This window comes from Megalops cyprinoides, chromosome 16 (genome assembly GCF_013368585.1).
Source record: "Megalops cyprinoides isolate fMegCyp1 chromosome 16, fMegCyp1.pri, whole genome shotgun sequence".
NCBI lineage: Eukaryota > Metazoa > Chordata > Actinopteri > Elopiformes > Megalopidae > Megalops > Megalops cyprinoides.
In genome coordinates this window covers 3,277,663-3,300,532 of record NC_050598.1, presented here as the reverse complement: position 1 = coordinate 3,300,532, position 22,870 = coordinate 3,277,663, and the positions used below count along the sequence as shown (strand labels likewise).

The 22,870-nt window shown below is 44.0% G+C and overlaps 2 protein-coding genes across 3 annotated transcripts; one reads left to right on the top strand and one right to left on the bottom strand.

The window, feature by feature from the left end:
• The first annotated feature begins 2,560 nt into the window (after positions 1-2,560).
• On the top strand, positions 2,561-12,218 carry zgc:195212 (DUF4554 domain-containing protein). The gene is made up of 6 exons (XM_036548417.1): positions 2,561-2,682; positions 3,430-3,563; positions 4,203-4,355; positions 9,057-9,178; positions 9,975-10,085; positions 12,156-12,218. The coding sequence occupies exons 1-6, from the start codon at positions 2,561-2,563 to the stop codon at positions 12,216-12,218; spliced, it is 705 nt and encodes a 234-aa protein (XP_036404310.1).
• A 4,596-nt stretch (positions 12,219-16,814) lies between these two features.
• On the bottom strand, positions 16,815-22,817 carry LOC118791358 (uridine diphosphate glucose pyrophosphatase NUDT22-like). Of its 2 annotated transcripts, none has more exons than XM_036548695.1 (7): positions 22,784-22,817; positions 21,119-21,247; positions 20,093-20,801; positions 17,933-18,040; positions 17,748-17,845; positions 17,538-17,631; positions 16,815-17,155 (listed from the first exon to the last, which is right to left on the bottom strand). In XM_036548695.1, exons 2-7 carry the CDS (start codon positions 21,229-21,231, stop codon positions 17,012-17,014), a joined length of 1,266 nt encoding a protein of 421 aa, XP_036404588.1. In that variant the 5' UTR covers positions 21,232-21,247; positions 22,784-22,817; the 3' UTR covers positions 16,815-17,011. The 2 variants fall into 2 exon arrangements, with proteins under 2 accessions (XP_036404588.1, XP_036404587.1); XM_036548694.1 differs by lacking the exon at positions 22,784-22,817 and adding an exon at positions 22,360-22,758.
• Between the last annotated feature and the right edge of the window lie 53 nt (positions 22,818-22,870).

The following is a 22,870-nucleotide window of genomic DNA, read 5'->3' as shown; positions in this document are numbered from 1 at the left end:
TCAAATTCATCGGGAGTGGAGCCATGGATCACGGGCTGTAGGAGGAGGGTTACTGGTCTCAGTGTCAGCAGAGACAAGTGGATCACTCCCCGACCACCTCACCTGCACAGGTATAGGACAACAGATCTACAGCAGGAACAACTGGCCTAATGTTTTTTTTTAATGAAATATAAAAATCTGTCTATCTATCTATTGATCTATCTATCTATCTATCTACCTATCTATCTATCTGTCTATGGACTGCTTCTTTATTACAGATCAATCCCTATCTCTTCATACAGTCACTGTCACTCCACATGTCTGTCACTCTGTCAGTCTTTCAGTCTCTCTGTCTCCTTCTGAGTGTTTATATTTACATGCTATGTGTGCCTTAAAAGCATGTCTTTGCTGTATCCTCTCTCTGGATTTGTGCAGTTGCAGCCGCAGGTATGTGGTGCTCAGTGGCTGCGGTGGCGGAGGTGAAACAAGGTAATCATCTCACAAACGTAAGGTAAATGTTGTGATGATGAAAATACTGAAACAGCTCAGGACTGAGAATCTGTGTGGTTGTGAAACTGGAGCCCAACCAAGAGAGGCATCTGTAAAGAAATGACTTCACCACTGTGCATCTAGCATCAAGGCCTGATTGGAAGGCAGATAACCAGTGGGCATGTCAGGCAGAAACTCCTCACAAACTTTTCAGAAATCATACTGGTCTGTTCTGTGAGCATGAGCTCATGGTGTGTTTTGTGTGTGTGTTGTGGGCTGTGTGTGTGTTTTGTGTGTGTGTGTGGTTCTTGTGTGTGTGTCTTGGGTGGTGTGTTAGAAGTGACAAAGAGGCTGCCCTCGTCTGTCCGCCTCAGCTCACCAGCTGACCCTGAGGAGCTCAGCGTGTTCACCAAGACCTGTGGGTCCCTACACTTCCACCTCTCCCTCCAGGTGCATCTCGACCCCCTATCGTGCCCGGGGTGGTGGGTGAACTCCGAGTTCAGCCTCTGGCACCCCACACAAACACAGCTTTCTCAGCTGCATCTGTTATCCATTGTTAAAAACAGCACCAGGGGTTGTTCTCTTAAAAATGATCAGTACCTTCACTTTCTTGATTTCACACACACGTCTAGGTTGAGCTTGGAGTGTCAATTTTGTGTTCTCTAACAAAAGTCACATTTGCTTAAAGGTTAAAGCCGTAACTACTTCTCTCCAGGTAGACTCACTCACTCATTCGCTCATTCACTCACTCTCCCTGTGCTCTAAGTTTGCTGGCTGGGTGTGACTGCGCTCTCTGTTGGCTGTGTGTGACTGTGTTAGCTGTGCTTTTATAGCTGTGTGCCTCTCCCTGCCAGCTGCGCATGGAGAGACAGCCCACGAAAGCAAGCTTCTTAAGGACAGAGCAATTCTTACACAGACTCAGCTTGGTCCATGCACAGGTAGGAGCTCACCTGTGCAGCTGAGAAACAGCAAATGTGACCAGCTTTACATTTCCCACATCACATCTAAAGTGACTAATCCAATTAGAAGTTAAAATACAAAGAGCCCAATCAATTGCCTGTTGGCTGGTTAAAAGCGAGGAATGGGAGATTTAGCGCCAGATAATCGTTGGCCTACTGGTAAACTCTACTCTTCAGAAGCTGTACTGCCACAGAGGTTCCCAGCAGATCACTTTGTCCCAAGTTCTGATTAAAAAGGCAAAAATGAGGTCATATAATGTTCATCTGTCATGCTGTCTACAAAAGCTGCCAAATTAAGGTCAGGGGCATAAAATATTCACAACTTTTTCGGCTCAAACGTCTGGGGCAGGTGGGAGTGTTAAGTGGCTGTGCTGGTTAATACCTGAATGCGCTCAAAGGGCTTTCTGCTCTGAGAATGTCCATCTGTTAAATGTACGAAGAATTACCCACATGTATGGTAATGAACTCACTAATTAAGTCAGACACAGTGAGCTGCCCTAGACTGCGTTCATTCAGTAACACAGATACAGCCAACTGCCCTATATTGTATTCACTCGGTAATGCAGATCGAGCTGACTGCCCTAGACCATATTTACTCAGTAAAACAGATGGAGCTGACTTCTTCATTGGCTGAAGTGCAGTGCAGTGTGTTTAATCTTGTGCATCAGTGTCACTTTGTGTTTCGGCAGGTGGAGATTCATTTCATATTAAAGGTTAATGAAACAACGTCCCGGCAGGTCTTCAGGTACTTATTACTGATTCAACCTACATTTTGATTCTTAAGGCCATAATGCTTTCAGATGGAATTAAGTCCTGTGCTTGTATTTAAGTTCCATAACTTTTAACTTTTAAATGCTGTTCCTTTTAAATACAATTCCTCAAGGTCAGGTTTTAGTAGATGGTGGTTTTTAACTTATCTTACAGCAGAATTATATTCTATATATTTTACAGTCTTATAATCAGAATTATAATCTGTTTTGTTTTGATTTATTGGGAATAAAAACTTGCTTATGAAAAATTAGTTTTATTGAATAGAACACATATATAAACATGACACATTCATAAGTAGAATGGCTGCAAAAACAGGCTGCATTCCACAGACAGAACATACACACAAACAGAGCTGGGTGAAGATGCAGACATCTGCTGCTGAATTTCTGCTCTCGTTCCACGTCTCCTCCTCCAGCTGCAGGCCGGACCGCAGGTTCCCCCTGGAAGGTGCTTGTGTGCTGGTGGACAGCACCCCCTGCCTGCGGTGAGTGTATCGCGTCACTGGGCAAGGTGTGACTCCTGCGTGCTGTTCATTGCTGCTCTCGGGGCCTCGGGGGCCCATACTCTGAGGCACAAACGAGCTGGAGCCGGGTGGAGCCAGAATGGGAACTCCACAGTGCCAAGGATCCTCTGGTGTTGTAGCTAATTACTGAAGGGAATCTACTGCTTCTGTAGCCATCTTTAGCCAAGTTCAGGCTCATTTAACCTTCCACGGATTCATCACATTTTTATGAATCATTTCTGTGTGAGTTAGTTCATTTTAAATACAGCTAGATAAAGAATATGGATAGATGGGTTTTTTAACAATAGTTATTGATAGCGCAGTCTGATTTGATACCTGGCTATCAGTTGTATAATATGATAATATTACATGTGTTTATTTCAGTTGGTGCCCTGAGAGTCAGGTGCATAGTCTGAGTTGTATAGTCTGATTGGCTGCCTATCAGGTGTGTATTCTGAGGCGAGGAGTGTGATTGGATGCTTGCTGAGTGTATATTCTTGAGGTGGGCAGTGGTTGATTGCTGGGTGTATTTTCTGAGGTGTGCACTGTGATTGATTGCCTTGCTGTGTATATATTCTGAGTATGATTGGTTGCCTGCCAGGTGTACATTCTGGGCTGTGCAGGGTGATTGGATGGCTGTGTGATTGTGATACTATTGCTGTTCCACAGGTGTCCGATCTCTGTGGGACCACGCCCACAGTGTGGCAGATTACACCCTGTTCTGAGCAGGACAGTGTCCCTCTTGCTGCCCCCTGAGGTGGCGGAGACTGGCCTGTGCGGAGAGACCAGCCTGGTCCCCCTGGCTACCCTCAGCCCCTGTGTGGCCCAGTACCCCAACCAGGCCACCCACCTCACCCGAATCTGCATATCCTTCACCTAGAGTCTGCACCATCATCATTCATCACTGTATCTGATTCTTCTACACCATCATCACTCATCACTATATCTGAGTTCTCATTAATCTGTCTGATCCTCATCAGCACTCAGCCACAATCATACAAATACAAGACAAAATAAAAACATCTTGTTATTTCTGGATTTAAATACAGAACACAACTGACCTGATGATACAGACACTCATTTTGATAATGTGATCTTTTTTCCAGATTGATGTTTGTTCTCCTTAACGCCTCTCAGGTTTTGCTGTATGGTTCCTCCTGCATTCCCCTACTCTGTGACAGCGGAGAAGCTCCCCTAGGTTTCCTGTATGATCTGGCTGCTTCACTGTCCTGGGAACAGTTCGGTCTCTCTGGGGTGCGATGTGCAGAGTCACACACCTTAGAGGGTACAGAAGCTTTTCACTTTGAGGCAAAAAATTTGATTATGTGATTGGATTAAGGAGTGTGTGTGAATGTGTGTGTGTGTGTCACACAGGTTCCCCATATTCTGAGATGGTTCACACTGTATGTGTATGTGCCTGTGTGTGCATATGTGTGAGAGAGGTTCTCCATGCTCTAAGATGGTTCCCACTGTATGTGTGTGTATGTGTGTGTGTGAGACAGGCTGTCTTTGCTCTGAGATGGTGTACATTGTGGATGGGGATCTCCAGCAGAGTCCAGAGACTGTACAGAGAGCAGTCACAGAGCAGACACTTGTCCTGTTCGTCTTCATCCAGCACAGAGACCCCTTCCACTCCCAGCTCTCTGACTTTATAGGTAAGGACCAGTGAATCAATCAAATTACTCATACACTCAGCTGAGATTACCTGGGTTGCTGCTTCTGTTGTAGAGGCTACTCTCATCTTAGTAGCCTCTACAACAGAAGCAGCTACCCAGGTAATCTCAGCTGAGTGTGTGAGTAATTTGATTGAAATGAAAACCAAATAAGACAACCATTCAGGTATCCTCCACAACAGATGGCCACATTGAGTGGAACACAGTGGAAGTGGAGGCACTATGAAAATATACTCATCGAGCTGCTATACCTGTAGCAGCTCGATCATCCTGAATGTAGAGAATGTATTACCAAAGGGATGCACTGATATATCGGCCGTACATCGATATCGGCCGATATTCATCTTAGAACATAAGAACATAAGAACATATTATGATGAGAACAGGCCATTCGGCCCAACTAAGCTCGACATTTCAATTAAAGAGTATCCAAAACTGCATCAAGTCTGGACTTGAACACAGCAAGGGTCTCTGCCTCAACTACATGACCTGGCAACCTATTCCATGAATTGATAACTCTTTGTGTAAAATAATATTTCCTTATATCAGTGCGAGATGTATTCCTAACTAGTTTCCATTTATGTCCTCTTGTTCTACAGACTGAACTCACCCTAAAAATGTATTGTAGTACCTTATTGAGTCCTTTTATGAATTTAAAAACCTCAATTACATCACCCCTAAGCCTCCTCTCGCTAAGTCCAAATAGGTTAAGTAACTTGAGTCTTTCCTCGTAGATTTTATATTTCATGCCAGGAACTAATTTAGTTGCCCTTCTTTGAACTTGTTCAAGAACCTCAATACATTTCTTATAGTGCGGTGCCCAGAACTGCACACAGTAGTCCAAGTGAGGTCTGACTAAAGCATTGTATAATTTCAATATAACCTCCTTAGATTTATACTCAGTACTTTTGGCTATATATCCCAGCATCCTGTTGGCCTTTTTTACTGCTAAAGCACACTGTCTAGATCCTGTTAAGATTGGGTCAACTATTACTCCCAAGCCTTTTTCAAATTGAGCACATTCTAGTTTTTCCCCCCATGAAGTAGTCTTGTCTAAGGTTGTTATTTCCCACATGCAAGACTTTACATTAATCTAAATTGAATGTCATCTGCCAGGTATCTGCCCACTTTTGGATGCTGTTTAGGTCTTCCTGTATTACCTTAGTTGATTCTGTACTGTTGGCTAGACCCCCTAATTTTGTATCATCTGCAAATTTTACTATTTTACTACTAACCTCTGCATCAAGATCATTTATGTATATAAGAAATAGCAAAGGCCCCAACACCGATCCCTGCGGTACTCCACTTCGTACAGGATTCTGCTCTGATACAATTCCTCCCACACTTACAGTCTGCTTTCTACTAGACAACAACTTCGAACCCACCCAGTGATAGCTCCTGTAATTCCTTCAGATTTCATTTTCAGTATGAGCCTCTCATGCGGTACTTTGTCAAATGCCTTTTGAAAGTCCAAATAGATAATATCATAAGCTTGGTTTGAGTCCATGCTGTAGCTTCCTCAAAAAAGTCCAGGAGGTTTGTTAAGCATGACCTCCCTCTGCGAAATCCATGTTGGCTATCATTTAAGATACCATTTTTTTCCAGGAATAATTCCAAATTGTCCCTAATGATGGATTCCAGTAATTTACATGTGATACAAATTAAGCTGACAGGCCTATAATTTCCTGGATCAGTCCGGTCTCCTTTCTTCTAGGTACTACACTGCCATGTTTCCAGTCATCTGGTATTTCTCCAGTTTTAAGGGATTGCTTAAAAATAATTGTCAGAGGCTTGTAAACCATTTCTGCTAGTTCCCTGTGAACTCTTGGATATATTCCATCAGGGCCTGCTGCCTTATTTGTTTTAAGTTTTTGAAGTTTATCTAGTACTTCTGCATCATTTAAATCAATTTCCTCCATAAGTCTCTGAGAACTGACTGCACCTGAAGGCATATGCGAAAACACTTCACTAGTGAAACTCTTCACAAAGTAACTGTTTAGTGTATCAGCAATAACTTTGTTATCATATATCATAACTCCATCCTTATTTTTATACCTCTGATGTCAATCTTAACTATCCTTTTTCGACTGTAATATTGAAAAAGTGTTTGGAGTTGCTCTTTGCGTCTAGTGCAATCTGTCTTTCAAAACACCTTTTAGCTTCCCGTATTTTTTTCTTAACTTGAGCTCACATATTACTGTATTCAATTTTATTACTCTCTGAGTTGTCCAACTTCTATTTTCTAAATAATTTCCTTTTTTGTTTCAAACTGTCCCGAATGGACTTATTCATCCACTGTGGATGCTTCTTTTTCAGCTTCCCTTTTCTCACTCACAGAATGAATTTACGCTGTACATCCATAATAATCGTTTTAAATATGCACATTTCTTTCACAGTTTTACCATCTAGAAGAGGTACCCAGTTTATATTCCTTGTATAATCACGGAGGCTAGAGATACCTCGAAACTAGCCAAGACGGTCGGTGACTGTTAAACTGCTGGCTGACACATGCATTCAGTCAGCTGTCTTTAATGTTGTGTTAAAATGAATCTCTTAAGTTACTCATGTGATCATGTTGGTGGGAATATACTTTGTAGTATGACTGCTACAATGCAAAAAAATTATACCGACATTATAGAAACATGGTAAAGTTATTTAGTAACAATTAGTAACAATTTAGTCGACTACGTTGATTATTCATTGCACCCATAATAAGTAGCATCAGAAAGTGCTGTTGTGTCTTGTAAGCTCCTCAGCAGTCATATTCATAACTCTTGTCTGTCTTGTTTGGGCTGTCAGACAAGTGACTGTTAGTAAAGCAAAAAGTGTGCTGTAAACTACGTATTTGTGTTGCAAAAAATTTTAAGACATGTTAAAATGCACATATTGATATTGAGATTGTCTCAATGACACAGGCCTGTGTTGTGACGTTGCAGCTTGAAGTCCTACATGGAGGTTGAGAAAATACATTTCCCACACATGTAGTGTGCACCACACTTGTTAGGCAGTAACAAATAGCGAGTGCAGTCATCTGATACATTTGCCTGCCATAGTCACTATTTTCCACACTACAAGTCCCACAAAGAAAAACTAATTAAGAACTGTAGGGGGTGTCTGCAGGGAACAAACAGGAGTTCACAGCTCAGCAACAGCATGCTGTACTTATTAAAACTGCATTTATTTTTTGCTTTTTTATTAAAGAATTTGAGCCAGACCTGGCCAGAGGTATATCACACTTCTGCAAGAAAATAGCAGCTGTAAATCTGTCAGTGGAACCTTTCTGACAAACCAGCAAGTGGAAAAGTTGCTTCCCAGTCCATCACAAAAGTGTAATGTGCTGGTCTGCTGTCAGCAGTTCTGCAGTGGCTGAAGGGAGAGCGTCCTACTCTGGCTGAATATTTACCGCTCATGGCTGAGCAGTGGAGCCTGTTAATCAGCCAGGCAGTGCTGAGGTTTCATAGCTGAATTTAAGCTGGCCTCCTGGAATATATCCTAACACCTGCAGCTGAATAACTCAGGCAGCTTTCCATCTTTTTCTGGAGAGGTGTGAAGGAGAGCCTTCAGAACCTCTCCCTTAGAATCCAATTGTTAATTGTCTCACTAATTGTCAAATGTGTAACACTTATTTGTTAATTGGGTGCACATGTTGGCAATTTGTAAGGGAACCAGCTGATTGGATAATGAGCCACACCTTACTGATTGAGGCCTGACTAAATACAGGTGTGGCTGCAGGGCAGGGGGAAAAGGCTCACTTTGTCCCTGTTGTGGGCTTGCATAAGCTGGTTTCTTAGTCTGTTTTGTTTTAAATAGATTATTGGTTTTTAACCTGTTGTTCTTTTCTACTCATTTATGAGAGCAGTATCAGCCAGCTTCTCTACAAGAGGCTATCAACTATCTTGCAGTATCCTGACCATCATCGCGACCACCAACTGTCTCGCAATGTATTGACAATCATCACAATCAATAACTGTCTTTCATTATCTCGACCATCATCATGACCACCAAGTCTCTTCTCTTGCTTTACTGTCTCCTTGTGCAGTGATCAGTAAACTCAAATCAGTAAACTCAACCAAAAAAACGATGTGCCGGGACTGCACTAAACATTCTGAACGCTTGTGAACTGCTTTGGAAGGAGTGTTTGTGTGTCCCAGCACACTGGACGACTAACTCCTGTCTGCAGCTTCAGGATACTCGGCTGCATCTGTTCGCACATGCTCAGTAGTGTCCTGTACTGTCCGTCTTTCAGGCCACTTTATTATGTCCATCTACACCATCACTTTATTAGATGCACTTACTACTCACTCTTTGCTCTAGATAAGTGTGTGTGCCGAAAGACAAATGTAAATATAAATAGGGAGGATGTGAGATGAGCTATGTATGTGTGTATGTTTCAGAGCCTTCCTCTGTCCCAGCAGACCTAAGTATGCTAACATGAAGAGGAGTTCATTATTTTTGAGAACTTAACGCACCTGTTAAGCTGCAGGGCTTCACAATTTGAAGAGAGGGAGCACCTCTTCTGTCAGTGTGGTCTGTATCCTGTAGCCCATCCAGTGATGTCAGTTTTATGGTCACTGTGGTCATATGACATGCATGCCCGAGCCTTGATCCCCTTTTGTAAGTCAGAGCCCCTGAGTAGGCATGCAGAATGCAGTGTCTCTGGTTAATGGCTAATGTGTCCTGCAGCCGGTGAGGAGGTCCTGCAGAGACACCTGGACCAGATCCTGCTGCACAACACAGAGAGAGTGAAGTCTGCTCTGTACTCTGTGCTGGAGTCCACACTCATGGGCCTCCAGAGGAGACAGCAGGCAAGGAGCACAACGTAACACCACACACACACTCAACGCTCTCTGTACACTACAACACCTACACGCACTCAACACGTTCTATACACTACAACACCCACACATACAACGTCTCTATACAACACCCACACACACTCAACACGTTCTATACACTACAACACCCACACATACAACGTCTCTATACAACACCCACACACACTCAACACGTTCTATACACTACAACACCCACACACATTCAACACTTTCTATGCACTACAACCCACACACATATACTCAACAATCTCTATACACTACAACACCCACACACACTCAACGCTCTCAATACAACACCCACACACACAAAAGTCTCTATACAACACTGACACACACTCAACATGTTCTATACACTACAACACCCACACACAGTCAACACTTTCTATGCACTACAACACCTACACACACACACACAGAAACACACAACACACATACACTACAACACACACACACACACACTCAACACTCTCCATACACTACAACACCCCCACACACACAACACTCTCTATACACTACAACACACACATACCACACACACATGTTCTCACACATTCACTCACATGCACATAAACAGACACACCCAACACACTGTCTACACTGTACAACACGCACAAAACACTCTCTATACACTACAACACACATACACACTCAACACTCTCTATGACCTACAAAACACATATAAAGCGGTCTCTATACACTCTACACACCAACACAGGGAGACACGTGTGTATGTATGTCAGCTTCTGTGTACATGTGTGTGCTGCAGGCTCAGAGGAAGCTGTGTTCTGCTCTGCCGGTCATCTTGAGCTCAGTGTGCAGTGTGGTAACCAGCAGCAGCAGCCTGGGCTTCAGAACCACTTGTCTGGACCGCATGATGGTACGTCAAGCCTGCACGGGATAGACAGAAGACTTCTGAGAAATTGAGTCTGACTGCTTAATCTGACCCCAGAATAAGCTGTTCACTAAACACCGGGAGCCTCAGAAATCTTAATGTCAGGGCAGAAAGCTGCTACTCTGTACGGCAGCGGTGGCCAAACCTCTCCTGGAGAGCCACTTGTCCTGCATGTTTTAGATCTCTCCCTGCTCCAACACAGCTGATTCAAATGATCAGTTTGTTATTCAGCAGCTTCGAGGTGATCATTTGAATCAGCTGTGTTGGAGCAGGGAGAGATCTAAAACATGCAGGACAAGTGGCTCTCCAGTAGAGGTTTGGCCACCCCTGCTCTACGGAATGTCGGTGGAACGTTTTCAATCCAGACTTGCATGGCACTGAAGGCTGACTGCGCGTGTGTTGTATGTGTGTGTGTGTGTGTGTGTGTGTGTGTGTGTGTGTTGTCGGGCTGCAGGCACGGGACACACGTGACCTGGCTGCCCGTCTTGACCACTCCCTCCGGAAAGTCACAGAGGGCCGCTTCCTTCCCAGCCGCAAGTGTGACGACAGCACGGTAATGCCTTCACCAATCACAACTCCACAGAAGCTTCACTGTATGAAAACTCCACTACAGGCCAACCGATTCATCTCCCCTGGATGGAGAGCAAACACAGAGGCTCCCCCTAGTGGATGAAATAAGACTGCAGCCCTTTGGCTCTGAGAGAGGCTTGCTACTGCTTGTGTGTTTATTTGCAGTCTGCTCACTCGGAGGCTGAGGACGTCTCTGACCCAGGAGAGGCAAAGACAAAGGCAGATGGGGATTTTGAGAGGATGAGTGCAGAGCTCTCTCATCCCAGACTGGGTGAGTTCCAGACCAAAGTGTGCTCTTTCCTACACCCCCATAACGCCCTGCTTTCAGCTGTGTCCATACAGGGCCATAGGCAGATACTGTATGCTTACAGTTTCACATACCACACACCGCGCTTTCAGATTTTCAGCAAGACTGTCATGGGCCCTGCTTGTTATGGGAGCAGCATCATAACCGAAAGGTTGCTGGTTCAGTTCCCTACTGGGTTGTTGGGATTCCCCCCAGCTGTTGAACCCTTGGGCAAGGTACTTAACCCTCTATTGCCTCAGTAAATGTATAGCTGCATAAATAGATAAAACTGTAACCTATGTGTAAGTTGCTCTGGATAAGAGTGTTAAATTACGATAATGTAGTGGAAGCTGTGCTGATTGGCTGATGAGGGTTGTGGTGGGGAGGTATTTGGCAGCTGTCAGTGGTGCTAAAGACTCCCTCCTGGCGTGTAAGCTGTGTGCAGATGGGACAGAGGCCACTCCCCTTGAACAGCATGACCATGTACACCACCTTCCAGTTTACCTTCAGTTTTCTCAGAAGTATTCATATTTACCAGGTAACAGGTAACAGGATTTTCCTGCCCATTTCATATCTGACACACTGGTGTTGCAGTGCTGAGTACCGCCAGTGGTTTAAAGCGAAATTACATTCAGCCCAGCTGATGCTGTTATCCACAACTTGATATTTACACATTCAGTTCAGGTTAAGTACCTTGCCCAGGGCTACAACAGCAGTAGCCCACTTGGAAATTGAACCTGCAGCCATTTGGTTATGAGCCCTGCTCCTTCCCTGCTCTGGATCTGCACATCGGTGCAGTGTATATTAACAGTGGTAACAAGAATGACACTGTTTAACTGCATGTGCGTCTGTGTCGTGGCCCGGTTCTGGCTCTACTCTGGCCCATGGCTCTGAGTAGAGCATCCAGCCAGGGTGTGCCGTATAGGGAAGAGATTGTGGGTGGAGAAGCAGGACTCAAACCCCACCCCCTCCAAGCAGCAGCACACAAGGAGTCTCAGAAGAGCCATTTGCCCCCTGCGGCCCTCACAGAGGCCTCACAGCTCCTCTGTTCACACTGCACCTCACCCCTGCAGGGAGAACCAGCAGGTACATCAGGGGTTTAATAAACTGCTCTCTATTAAACACACACTCACAGACAGCATTCCCATGCTTGCGAGGCTGTGCTCATTTCTGTCTCGGTTTTGTCTCATTCTGCTCAGGAGGACATGTTCTGGCTGCAGGAGATCTCGAACATGTGCGAGTGGGAATTATGGGGGCCCTAGCTCACGCGTACACTGGGACGTAAACGTTATGTGTTAGCTGAGGGCACGCCTAACTCTAATGGGACATATTTACTCTGACACACTGATCAGAGATCAGGCAGTCAGCAGTGCCCTGCCAGTATTGCATGGATCTATATGGTTCTGTTCATATAAGTATTTACATATCACCAGTTCTTAACTATACACATTCAATGGAATATTTAAATTATATGAAGAAAGTTTTTTTCTCTCTTTTTCTTTCATTGTTACTCGTTGGAATCAATACTTGTAAAATGAATTCTCTAAAGCCAAACAATAAATGTGTTCCCACCCCTGCTCCTGTTGTGTTTTGGAAAAAACCAAGTCTGGTAAATGAGTAAAATGCAGTAAAATTGATGGAGTTACAGAAGAGATTGCAGCACACGTGGAACCGAATTAACAGGCAGCGGGAACATTTGCTGCACTGTCGAGTCTGGAAGGAACCCTGCCTTATTTTCAGCAATCTGAGACACAGAAACATGCAGGTGTCATAATGGAAGCATGATGATTTAAATAAAAACTTTATTACTCTATGACAAGTACTTTGTTTCAAGATAAAAAAAAAAAAAACTGTCGAGATTGTTATGTGCACAGCCGGATCACGTAGTTATCCACTGTGTCGGTTTCGATAATGAAATGATTTCTTTGTTATGTTTGTTTCCTTCTCTTTCTCCCCCCACTCCCCCTGCAGTAAAATGGGTTGGTGTGGGCAAGTCCTGAGAGAAGATGATCAAGCTGTTTTGATTGGACAAGGCAGTCAGGTTCCAGGTCCTGTGGCCCCCCAGCATGGGTTTTTGGGACATGGTATCTGGGGCAGGCCCAGGATGAGAGGCCTGTCCCTGGGTTTTCTGAGTGTATCTGTCTCAGTCAGAAAATTAGCAGAGTAGCTTAACACCGGTTTAACACACAATATTTGGGTAGGAGGGACCCAGTCTGTGGCATCCCAGCCATTTCCTCTATTCAGAATTATAATCAAGAGCCGTTTTCACATATGAACTTAGGACAATGTCCGGAGAATCAGGTCTGCACAATGTCCGGAGTTGCCCTTTCACACATGTAGCACACAACAGGAGCTTGTCCGTGTCAGACGCATTCTCACCTACTGTAAATACTCCGGTTTGGTTTAGGCAAGGTGGGCACCTCTGTAGAGCGTGCAGGAGGCAGGACATGACGCAAAATGTACGCTGCAGAAATCACACTGTCTGTATTTGAAACCGCATACTGTGTACTGCATACTACACAAGTATATACTGTATACTGCATGCTATTTTTCAGTGTAGTACCCAGTATGCGACCATTAATGATTACATTTGTAGTATGTTACATTGTCACGTGAAATCATTGCGAGTTTAGAAACGTCCAGATTTCCTTGCGGTATTTTCCAGTTAGATGCCACTTGCATTCTCACGAGTGAAAAGTATTGACGAGTTCATGAAAAAGTATTCCCGAGTTGAAGTATTTTCAGGTTTTTTCTTTTCAATGTCTTACCTTTCGGTGGTACGGGCACATAATGTGGCACGGAGGGAGGAGAAGGCGAACACAGCTATTGTATTTTTGGGCAGCCTATAGAAAAAATCACACATAGCCATCCAAATGGTGCTACCGGTACACATAAGTCATTATTAATTATACATTTATTATAACAGGAAGGTAAGTTTTTGTTGTTTGCTATGTAATGTTAGGTCACCAGTTCACCTATCTCATTATACCTATCACTGTTACTTAGCTACAGCTTAGCTAGCTACTAACCAGATAATAAACTACTAACCAACGTTATTGATCATTATAAGAGACAAGTTTTGGCAGTATAACTATAGCTAACTATCTCTTTAAAACAGCATGTATTTGGACGTATCCGCAATGTCAACGAAAGAGTGGAAAGCAATATACAGGCAAGCAGAAAAGAGTACGAAGCAGATGTTTGTATTCTTCCGATTTCACGGCAGTCGCATGACAGAAATGTCCACTCACGGTGAATTCTCCGGAACGTTGTCTGCTCTGTTCACACATGGGCTCACTCCGACATTAGACGGACTTTTTACTAGGGAGCTGGCAGAACAAAGTCCGTCACATGTCCAGTCCGACTGATTTGGACACTTGCGTTCTCACATACAGCTTCTCCGGCTAAGGGCCCGATACCCCCCGGCGTCCAGTGCATGTGTGAAAGGGGCTTCAGTGTTTGGCCAAATTAAGACCTTTTTTAATTACATTTGTTTTCCAGTTAGTCAGAGTTTCCGTTTACCCCTAGGACTGATTAACTCTCCAAGTAAATGTAAAATGGTATATGTATAATCCTTTACATTTACACAGAAGTTACAGTTGAATTTGCAGCACACTGGAGTGTCGGCTTACCTTTGGAAGCGCGTTTGTGAGGACCGCGAGAATGGACGAGGCTGTGTGGTTTGCAAAAAAGGGATTGGATTGATTGTATTTTTCTTAAGAGATCAGCCGTAAAAGCATGCAGCTGCAGCTGGCGTGTGCTCTGTACTGCAGGGCCACAGGTCACTGAAGCATTCCTCTTGGCAACCGGGATGGAGCGACCGACCGAATCGACACACTTTCTTTGCACCCTCCCTGGCTGCTAATAAACGTACATTTCCTAAAGCAACCTTGCTGTGTGGTGTACCTTGATCCTCCAGGCCGTGTGCTGCTCAGAGCTGGGTATTTCCAAATGCTGTCTCATCACTCAGGAGAGCCTGAACCGCAGTGTTAGAGCTCTGACAGAACTTGCTGCACCTGCTGTTGAGGAATGTTCATTGCTTTTTATACCCAGTCATTAAACATCCATTTTATAAATATTTGAAAATGCATTCTGAGACATCTTTACTTACTACACAGAATACACAAGTATATCAATTGATAAAATAAATTTTGTTATAGTGCATTTTTACTATTATAATTGTCACAATGTACTCTACATATAGCATACTGCATTTTTGAAAACCCAGGCCAATTGGGGAAAAAATGGAAAATTATTCCCTGACTCTGGGAAAAGGTGTTTGAGAGACTCCTGGAAAACAATAGCTAAAAAGATAACATTGGCATAACACATAAGGCATCAGTTCATCAGAACAGTTCTTTTTCTTAGCCAGTGAGGTGGTGGGATCAAAACGTTGGCCTCAGGCAGGTTATGAGTGGGAACCCTCCTGAGAGTGGATGGTGCAGCAATGATCCGGGTATCATGTTCTTTGTGGCCCGGATAACATGATTCATGAGCAATATGTCAAGAAATTTGTTGATAAATTTGTTTAAATTTGTGGATAGTCATTAATTCCATTCCTATCTGTTTTTGGTTTTGTGCGGGTCCTCCACCATCCAGTTAACACTACTTTTCCACCAGGCATTAAAATGACAAGGCCATCAGTCTACAGCACTACAGTCACAGTCAGCTCTTCAGAAGGAGCCATGTGCAATTTCAGTTATCTTGCACAGTGAAATGAGCTATGTGTGGAAGGTGTGTGCCTTCCTAGAATTCTTTGGGTTGACCCTGTTTGCACACACTAAATCTGCAGCAGGAAGCAGTTGAGCCATCTTTGACACCAGTATTGCCCACTATCGTGCCTGTGGCCTCTTCCCTGTTCATTTCCAGTGGTTTTGGTATTTCAGTTTGTGCACATGGAATAGACATCTCTGTTTTATAACAATGTTCAGTAACTTCACTATAAATAGGCATTTCTCCCCAACATTTGGGCCTTTTGTAGCTCCTCTGACAGATCTCAGAGATTTAATGTGAAGAGTAGGCGATTCACCCACCATCAGTCATCTGGAATTATGACATACAATCTGAAGGATGATTAATTCTGTATATTACTTGTAAAATGAAAGAAAATCTGGAGCCAATCTGGAGTTTTTACACAGATTTACACAGACATTTATAAGATGAGGGCAACATGTTACTGACGCAGATAAGCTCAGTACATATGATCCAAAGAAATAACGGTATAGACCACTGCTGTGCCACACTACTCAGATTCCCTACTTGCATTAATAAGGGATGCTTACAGATGGAATATGACTGCAGGTGGCTATTGACACCAGCTCCTAATCCTGTGGAATTGGGCTGTAGCTTCCCATTGATGCCTACTGCCACCCCTACAGTATACAGCTTCAGCAAACCAATACCTGCCACTGATAACCCTTTACACCACTGTTTTGACAAACAGTGAATGGTCCATACCCTTAAGTTTGGTAATATATAGTTTCCATTTAGTTTTGACTAAATACTGTTGTGCCTTCAAATGCATTTCATTAATGAAATCTCACTGTTCATCGTATGCTAGTAGTACACTATAGTATACTCCTACCCATGGTTGAAAAAATCATGTTTTGGTATAAAAGAATCCATCCACCAATCCTGTATATCAGAACTAATTACCTATATCTGAAGGTTCAAGAAACAGTCAATATTAGGTAAGCAAAGAATCACAAACACAGGTGTAATATCTCATCAAAAATGGCACTCATAAAAAATAATTTTAATAAAGTCAATATTTTTTCCTTGTAAACAGAAATATCTATTGATGTAAACATCTTTACAAAACAATGGACTGAATATACAGTATTTTGTGCTTGTAAAATGTATTTTATGACCCTGCCTTAGTGTAGACTGGATAAAGTTCCTGAGTCCACTTTTTGAGTCCGCTTACCATGCTGCTCTCCCTATAACCTTTGAGCACCACTTGCTGGTACATGTTTTTGAATGTAAAATCTGAACCACTGAATTACTGAAACATACACATACAACATTCACACTTAAAATTATGGCAGACTTGTGCTTAGATGGATTTCGCATTTGTCACTGAACACATTCCCTCCTCATCTTTGTCAGGCAGAACAAGGCGGTACAGCATCACTGCTCCCTTGGCAGAGGGGCACAACTCTGTCCACAAGGAGGCGCTCTCATCCAGTTGCATCACCTCCTTCAATGCAAACACATGCATGCACTGATCATATTGCAAAAATGGGTTATTTGACTTGAAGACACTAATATGGTTTGGGTACTAACTTGTCATCCTAATACATGATTTTAGCCTTAGCAGTACTGCCCAAGTGACCTGTCATTTTTGACAGACTCTCACACAGAAACTAATAACACATGAGCTGAAAGTCCATATATAGCTACAGCAGTAACAAACTACGGCATGGCAAATTCCACACATCCACTGAACAATACCATCAGCAAATAAGGCACATCCTCTGCTCACAAACACTTTAAGAACTGCAACTACCTTGACATGTACAACAGTAAAAAAAAAACTGCAACTACAAAGTGATATGTGATTTGCAATGTCCTCTCCTTACCTCTTGGCTCAGAAAGACGATGTCTGTGGATTCATGGGCCTCCGGTCCCCCCTGCCAGTAGAAGTCCTTCACTTCTTTGGAGGACAGAGAGCAACTGGACAGAAGAAGAACTGAAGAGTCACCACAGTGAAGACTTGCTGGAGACTAGCAGCATCACAGATGAAGAGATTTTTATACGTAAGGTTTGAGGGGACTGCACAATTCTGGTACCTTATGTAGAACTCGGCGCTAGGTCTGCCTGCACTGGTGTGGTTGAGGGCGATTCCCAACAATACTGGTTCGCTCAGAGAACTGAGGGGAATGTTCACCTGTGAGAGGAGGCAGGGGGAGACAGTCAGGTGTGGTGCTAGATGGTGGTGCATGACATGTCGGGTGCAGAGGGGGGATCACCCTACCTCGTCTCTGATCTCGGCACTGACGGAAGAGAAGAGCTCTCTGACCACGGCCCTCTCTGCCAGCTGCTCCACCCGGATGCAGTCCTCACTGACACCCTGACACACAGCCTGCAGGAAGGAAGGAGGGAGGTACAGCTCAGACACCTGCCTCACTCTGACCTCCTGCAGGAGGGGGGGCGCAGCTCAGACACTTGCCTTACTCTGACCTCCTGCAGGAGGAGGGGAGGTACAACTCAGACACTCGCCTCACTCTGACCTCCTGCAGGAGGAGGGGAGGTGCAGCTCAGACACTTGCCTTACTCTGACTTTCTGCAGGAGGGAGGAGGGGACATGCAGCTCAGACACTCGCCTCACTCTGACCTCCTGCAGGAGGAGCAGAGGTGCAGCTCAGACACCTGCCTCACTCTGACCTCCTGCAGGAGGAGCAGAGGTGCAGCTCAGACACCTGCCTCACTCTGACCTCCTGCAGGAGGAGGGGAGGAACAGCTCAGACATCTGCCTCACTTTGACCTTCTGCAGGAGGAGGGGAGGTGCAGCTCAGACACCTGCCTCACTCTGACCTCCTGCAGGAGGGAGGAGGGGAGGTACAGCTCAGACACCTGCCTCACTCTGACCTCCTGCTGGAGGAGGGGAGGTGCAGCTCAGACACTCGCCTCACTCTGACCTCCTGCAGGAGGAGGGGAGGTACAGCTCAGACACTCGCCTCACTCTGACCATGCTCACTGGTTCATACTGCTCAAGGTCTTAATTAAAGTCTGAGCTGGATGGACCAAGAGCATTGAACTGATAGGACAGAGATGGATTCCCCAACATGAATTACCCATACAACAGCAGTGACTTACGCTCTGCAAATGTGGAGGGACTGGAGTAATTGACATACCTCAGAATAAACATCCTTGATGTCACTTTAACCGTTTCTTTAACGCAAGAACTCTTAACAGACTTATCCCAATTACAACTAGCCAATGACTGGAATCATTTGCCAGCTTGGAACAGGCAGGGGGTCCAATTTTATCCAGTGTCATGAATACTGTAAATATACTAGATACAACAAAATCTACATTTACCTCATGTTAAAAAAGGCACCAGTGTGCTTTAGTGGAAGCAAATAGGGCTAGTAATCCAAAAGTTGCCAGTTTGATTTCCAGTCTGCCAAGCAACTTTTAGGTACTATAAATGGGTTTATTTTTAATAATTAATCACATGGAAGACATGAGACTGCTGCTTATGTCATAACCAGCTCATGCTCATTCTGACTGTATAGTGATGCAAGGTGCATGGTGCGGCAGTACAGTCCTGTCACATGTTCCTGCTTGGCCTCTGGGTCACCATTGAGGATTACCATTTTATATATATTTAAAGTTACATTTATCACATTTTTACTTTTACACAACATATATACTGATTACCAGTATTTAATGAACATTAAATGTCATTGATTTTTTTCCTTTTCCTCCCTTCCTCCCACTTCTTTGCATGTGATATCAGGATGTGCTTTGTATTCCAGAATTGATTTGTTACACAGTAACAGAGATCCCTCGAGATCCCTGCCCTCAAACCATGGTACTGCACCTTTCTTACTATTTTCAATTTGTTTTTAACTTTCATCGTGCCAATTTGCTTCACAGACTGTAAACCCAGTGGGTTTTTTGAAGAAGAATATTTAAATTAAGATACTGAACTATGATTAAACGCTTGTCAGACTGAATGTGATACAAAGATCACGGCACACACAAATGATAGCTACCTTTGATTTACTTTTAAGTTCTATAAGGTGTTTTAGTCAAGTGTTCCAGTCACTTGTGAGTTCACTGATGATGTGATAAATTATTCTAAGAAACTGTTATCAGCTAAGTAATGCAATAGTTTCTGCCAGCACATAATGAGCTAAAATAGACTACTGATGTTAGCCCACTAGCCTATATTTTCCAGTTTGTATAGTATGATTAGTTTGGTGTGGTGGTGCTTCTGTTTATGTCTAAACATTTACATCCAAAAATAAATGTGTCAGTCATAACTAGACATTCTGTTCCAGTGTTCCAATCACACTGGTGTCATCGTATTCTCCAGGGACCAGCCTGGAGCGATCACACCCATGTGACTGTACTCCTCAAAGGATAAAGAAACCTGCTTTGCAGGTTTTCTCCTCCTGTCCCTCACCTTAGGTTCAGGGTGGCCCCCTGGTATGTCCAGGAGTCCCGGGGCCTCTGCCACCTTCTGGCTCCTCCTGAGCAGCACTATGAGTCCATCTGAGGTGCGCAGTACCCCGCCAACCCCTAGGGGCTGGGCTAGAAGGGCCTGTGTGTCCCCGAACTCCGCCTCGCCACGTGCCATCAGGGCCCCCACACGCCTGGACCAGTTGGTGCCCAGGAAGTCTTTGTAGCATGTGAGGCCCAGCTGTAAGGTGAGGAGGGTGGCCCCCACACCCCTCTGCCTGCATGAGCAGTTCACCGAGGCGTATCCCCCTCCTTCATACAGCGGGGGCACTGCGGAGGCTCTTCCCTCTGTGTGGGTGGGGAACCGTGCATCCCTCGGGGGACACTGCATCTTTTGGCCCACGACCTCCCACCGCATGGGCACCTCCTCACCCCCCTCCACCTCCCCACTGCCCCTGCAACCCTCCTCTCTCCATCCTCCTATTTTGCACCCCTCCATGGGGGCAGCATCTCCCCCACCTCGCCTCACATTACACCCCCAATGGGATGTGTTGCCTGCACCCCCCAGAGTGCTGCAGGAGGGGCTGGGCACGAGGCTGGCAGAGAACAGCCGGAACTTGGCTCCGTTGAAAAGCCAGGGCTTCTGGGTAATGCGTTCTGCCCACACCTCTTCAATGTGCTGTTCCACCTCTGCCACTGTCCTACGGTTATACCTGGGGGATGGGGGGAGGAAGGAGAAAAGAGAGGGATGGAGAGACAGACAGGGGGAGTCAGAGAGAGAGAAAGAGACTTGTTTACAAGAAACACCCATCACAACATTTTGAAGGTAGGAAGACAGAAGGGCGGCAACAAGCAACCCATAATCCTAAAAATTTGTGCTTTATACGCATTTTGCAAGATTTCAGCAAGTGCATTTCCAGGCAAGGTAAACACTCCTGTTCATTCCTTTCCTACTTAGGTATTGTTAAGGAGATCAGTGATGACAAGGTTAGCTTATTATCTTTAATGGCTGAGACTACAGAAATTCTACCTGTTGGAGAGCTCCACTTGCACCTGTTCCTCTCTCAGGCCCTTCCAAGGTCCACAGTGCAGCAGTACAGAGGCTTCCGGATCCACCGGGCAGGCTGACCCAACCTCTTTCATGCCTTTCTCTCTCTCTCTAACACACACAGCAGATTTGAGAGAATAGTCACCTGGTCATAAATACTAAAATTCTAAATTACAAAAAAATTCTATTTACAATTTTTTTTGTAAATTTGTAAATCAACACCAAAATTAGCAATACTGTTTATGGTGCAAACAGATCATGGATTAAAGTTAAAATTTTAAATTCCAGAAAATTCAATTTCAGCGTTGCACCTCTAAAAATTTAAACAAGTTAAACATGATTAGGCCAGTTTAAAAAGGATTAGACCCATGAGGACAAAGACATTATTGGCGACTACACATAAAGGTTATGCAGAAGACAAAATGTTCTTAAGCGCTTCTTAAGTTACCTTTAAAAATTAAATAAACACTTTCACTTTCGTTCATTTTACATGCGATTATCATTAAACGAATATTATCATACGACTTTCTTTACTTAAACATGATGTAGGACCTGGCAGCATGAGAACGAACATTCAAATCTGCATGAGGATTGGCTGAAATTTGTTAATCCCATAATTTTATAATTTAATATTAAGGTGTTTCCCCCTTTCGCCATGACGTTAGTGGGTGCGTGTACAGTATTGTCTTGAGTATTTGTAGTCTGACGCATTAAGGTGTGACTGGCTGACTACAAACCAACTAAAGAGTATCGATGCCCCTGTGCTATACAAAAACTTGATTATATATCCTGCACTTACTTTGTCAGTAAACAATTTTATCGTAACTTACTGACAGTCAGAAATGGATTAGAAGCGATTACTAGCTAAATTTTCTAACGATACATTAGTTCTGCTTTTGAAAAACACTTTACTGTTATCTGAGCTTCGGGATAAAAGAGCACAGGTAGACATGTAACGCATTCTTCAGGTAACGTGTCGCACTTTGTGTGGCTGTCTAAGCAGTTAAGTTTTAGTGAAATTTCCGGGCCATCAATAAGAAAACGACCGATAAGAAAACCCACTAAAATATCAAACTTTCATTCCGATGGTATAGGTACTAATATATGAAGGACAGCCCGTAATATACCTAATTTGCAATCAACAGCAGACAGCATCTTTACGCCGTTAACGTTATCAAGCTATCTGAACAGGACAGCGATAAAAAAAAAAATCATAAGGTTACCGTCAGACAAACTTCTTCACAACTTTGTTGCTGTTGTAGTGCTCGCATTGACAGGAGTAGCTGGCACTGCTCATGTCCTGTATTACGCAAGCGGTAGAGTACAGAAACGCATATTCCCATTGGAGGGCCGACTCATATATGCAGATATGTTTGCGAGAATTCCCGTGATTCCTAGCGGATTTCCGAAGGTATCCGAAAACCGGATCCAGCCGAAGATAGCTTGAGGTGATGTTGTTAGTTAACAACCCTGGCAACGTTTTTGGCATCGTTTACATGACTGGTCGAAACGAAGTTCTTCATAAGGAAATACGGTCTATCGTTTCGAGGTCCTGTTAGCCAGTGGTCACCAGTCTAGAAGAATAAATTGTTTTTAAAAATCCACTACTTCGCTGTCCAATTAAGAGGTCAAAAACTTCCTAGTTACCAGCAGGCCTCCCTTGAGCGCTGACTCAGGATCCTTTCTACATTTTTGTAAAAAATGTTTGCGTCATAATAAAGGTTTGACGCGCTG